The 4135-nt window shown below is 39.3% G+C and overlaps 1 protein-coding gene across 11 annotated transcripts in view; it reads right to left on the bottom strand.

Moving 5' to 3' along the window:
- ANKS1B (ankyrin repeat and sterile alpha motif domain containing 1B) overlaps positions 1-4135 on the bottom strand; it is an 895734-nt gene that overhangs the window by 69079 nt on the left and 822520 nt on the right. For all 11 annotated transcript variants that reach the window (XM_007467172.1, XM_007467174.1, XM_007467175.1 and 8 more), the window contains one exon: positions 1071-1199. In XM_007467172.1, coding sequence (XP_007467234.1) covers positions 1071-1199 — 129 coding nt within the window. The remainder of the gene's footprint in view (positions 1-1070; positions 1200-4135) is intronic.

Genomic DNA, 4135 nt, shown 5'->3' on the forward strand with positions numbered 1-4135 from the left:
AAACAGTGGAAGGCCCGCATAATGAAAGAAAAAAAAAAAAAAAAAAAAAAAATTATTTCTGACATGACTGAGGAGACCCTGGCACTCTGCAAAAACTGGGTTGGGAATCAGTCCTACCGACCCGGGAGGTCCCTGACTTGAAGAGGTTGTGCAAGGGCACAGTAGCAGAGGGTTTGGTCAAAGCCTTCCAAGAAAGGCACGCTCAGAAAGGCTCAGGGATTTGGCATTTGAGCCTTGGAGGAGGGAGGCATTTCAATCCCACAGTCTTGGGAAGATCACTATTGAAATGAGTCCAATGCTTCAAGATATAAGCAGTTAAAGAGGTGCAGATAGCACAAAATGAAAAAAAAAGCCTAAATGGCTGTGAGATAATCAGAACATCCACATCATCAAATTAAGGAAAATGATCATGGTGAAATCCTTATCTTTTAAGGTATCAGGAAACTTTGTCCTGATTGAAACATTTATTTTAAAGAGAGACAGTTTCAATGCTCTGTCCTGGGTTCAGCCACTTTCCCCGCTGTAGTCATGACAACCACCTGCCCCCAAACCAATGGTCTCTTTTGAACATTTACCTGTTCATATCATTCACAATTCTCAGCTAAGCCTGATTCTCTCTCCTATTTCCAAAAAAAAAAAAAAAAAAAAAAAAAAAAAAAACCCCAGTACTGTAATATAATCCAAATGATGACAATGAAAAGAATCTGGTATTTATATAGAGCAGTAGACCCAACGTTTTGAGATTTTTTAAGTGGAAATGTATATATGTGCTGTATTTATACTCATTTCCATTTTAAGATAGCAGTTTATCACATTTAATTTAAAATATACAACTATATAAGAAGACAAAACAGACCTTCAGCTTACAAGATTAAAAGGGTTATAAAGCTCTATTTATTTGGACTTTCTCTGTGGCGAGAAGGCTACTTTAAGAAAAAAAGAGAAGGGGAAAACATTTTAGGAATTTCAGTGATGGACATTTGGGGATACCTTCAATATAAAAGTAAACAGGTTAGAAATGTACCCTCTATCCCTGCTGGTACCCAAGTACTGCATTCTGGGTAACTTACAAAAGCTTTGTAATCACACGACTGGAAGATGAGCTTTTCCGGGTGGTGTTGCCAGTACTGCACTGGAGTTGAGGCTGTGGCTTCGTTTGGAGGTCGCAAGGTAATGGAAGGTTCTCCCCAGTCTCCTGTCTGAAAATCACATTTATTCTAGAGGTAACATGAGCAGTAGGCCAAGTTCATTCCCTACAGCTGGCCTGAGCTCATCTTATACCCGTGTGCTGTACATGTGCAAATGTATATTATAGGTTTGTTATGGTTTTATATGTCTTAGCATCATATTTCCCAAAGCTGAGTTAATCTTTGAGGTATGAAAGAAGTTGACCTATTCTATTTTTCGAATGACACCCTAAGATAAGTAATTTTAAAATAAAACATGAATATATTCATAAATGATTTACTAATTTTCTGTTCCAACAGAAAAGAACATACAATCTTTGAAAGACTTTTCTGTTTTTAAACTTGACTGTTCGAAATTTTTAGTTTGAACTGCTTTTGCATTCAGAATACACAGTTCCATCGATTTCAGTTCCCAGTTAGGACATGTACCATGTACTCTGAATAATTTTATATCTCTGGAGAAAAGATACAGTAGGTGTGACACTAAACAGAATTTTAGAAGAAAAATATACTAGTGGATGATACGTAGTTTCCCTCCTCTGAATTCATTTGCATCAATACAATACTACCGTGGTTGTCTTGGATATACTCAGCCAGCTCCCTCAGAAAACCTAAAGCATGAATGAAGAATAAATATTTAAATACCAGGTTTGGTCATACATGCACATGCATGTACTTGAGGATCCTAATCACAAATATAAGCACATTCCCATACGCTGGTATATCATATAGTACATAAATGTCCACAAAGACAGACCTAAGACAGAAGGACATTCTATCATTTTAATTATCATTTTCCATGAGGTTAACCTCGATATGTTTTATTACTGTCATGGTTTAGTATGAGCATCTATAAAGTCAAAGGCCCGTGTTGGGAGATTTCTGACTCCTTTCCCTCGTAAAGATTCTGATTGTTCAAGATTTGGTTCTTTGTTGGACATAACTCAATCTAGACAACAGGCAGATTTCCAAAGGCACTCTCTTCTAACCTGGATTTGGTTGGTCTTACAGAATTATGAGAAATTACCCTTCTCAGGAGCTGGAAGAGTATAAAGAGGTCTCATGAGCTCCAAAACCAAATAAAACCTTGGCTAGAGACAAAGTTCCACAGAAGTACTGGCAAACAGGTTGGCACTAGGATTTCTTAAGGAGGATTTTCAAGAAGTCTGGGATAAGAATGCCAAATTTTGGATGTAGGTGTATGTTTTTGGGGAAAAAAGTCCATAACTTTCATTAAATTCTTTGAAATGCTCTAGAAAGTTCAAAAGGTTAAGAGCCCCAAGTCTCCAGGAATAGCTTAAATAGGATGTGTGTTCTGGGGAAGACGACTACCATTCCACTTTTTTTTCTGTGCAGTTTGGACTTACATTAGGAGGAATATGAGGTGGCTGTCATTACTGGAAAGGGTTAGGCACAGGCTTTGCCGTCTGGATTTTTCGAACTGGCTTTAAAAAACAAAAGAATTCTAGAGCCCCTTAGGAATGCAAAGGCCTTGTCATAGAGGCAGAGGAATGCACAAGCCTTTTCATGAAGCAGAGAGCCTGAAGCTTTTCTCCTTAAGATTGGTGACTCCCAACCACGGGAAGAGCAAAGTGAGCCCTTGTAGTATCTCCTTGGCTTCTCACCAGAGTGTGTGACCAGTCAGAACCCCTCCGCTCGTCTCTTACGCTCTGCCCTGAGCTACTCTGTGTGTTAGTTTTGTTCTAGTTTCTGATTTACTCTCACAGGGCTCCGTTCTCCCATCTCCCGTCTGTTGATATTGTTAAGGCTTTACCTGGAATACTTATTTTAGCATTTTTAAACAAAAATCCTATGTTTTATGACCCATCCCTGACTCATTCTTGAGTTTTTTCTTCATGTTTATACAAACTGTTATTTCGTGAAAGCAATAACTGATTGCAATTAATTAATTAGGAATAAGTTTTCCTCTGACTTCCTATTTTGATCTTTTCTTTTCCTTCTCTCTCAAGTGTCTGGATCTTTATTATCTCTCCAGTCTTTATTTCAGCTGGCTGTGATCTGCTCTTAAAAAAACTAGTATAAAATTAAAAATGCAGAATATGCGAATTTCAGTATTACTTTGAAGCTGAGTGTAATAACCTTTAAATAAGGTAAAACTCTGGAAACATGCAGCTGTGAGTTCTTAACTAAAAGCTCTCCCCACATCTAGCAAATCATCCTCTAATCTCCCCCCATTAACCTTTTCCCCTCTTCTCCCCCCTCCCTTGATAAAGCAACAACAACATAGCAAACAGGTGTTGTACATTTAAGTCACAGGTAACACTGTTAACGGAACAACAGAAGTTGGCACACAACTTTGTGGAATGATACAAAAGGAGCTGGTTGACCTCAAAAGATCCTTCGATCCAGTGTCCGCTGATGTTGACGACCCAAAGCAAGCATCCAATCTTCACGTTAGCCCTGTCATCACTTAGCTGAGGTTCACCTTGGCCAAGCTCAATGGGCAGTTTTCAGAAAAGCCTGAACAGACATGGCAGGAGCTGGGGGCACCATGGGTTGCGGGGCAAGGGTTGGGGGGTAGGGGTGGGGACGGGTGGGTGAAGCTGGGGTCATGGGGACATTTGAGGTGTCTGTACATTAAGCATGCAAATCATATGCAAACTCATTCTCTAATTGCTGAATTAACTCAGGCACTTTTATAATTGAATTTCAATGTGAGTTCCACATATACTGAAAGCAGAATGCTGATGCAAATATTTACATCATCCACAGAAGTCGCAGCAGCCATTTTGGGAATTACAAGCCCCAGCATACAGCACCTCAGTCTGGAGATCACTTCCATCTCTTATTTGATAACCACTTGAAGAAATTAGTGGTGCTTCCATTTAATCTGTTTAGGCAGCGCCATCATCTGCTCTCCTATGACTCCACTTTGTCCAGAAATCACAAACCACTGCTTTGAATCCAGAGTGATCTGACACACTTTC

The sequence above is a fragment of the Lipotes vexillifer genome, unplaced genomic scaffold, assembly GCF_000442215.2.
Source record: "Lipotes vexillifer unplaced genomic scaffold, Lipotes_vexillifer_v1.1 scaffold237, whole genome shotgun sequence".
NCBI lineage: Eukaryota > Metazoa > Chordata > Mammalia > Artiodactyla > Lipotidae > Lipotes > Lipotes vexillifer.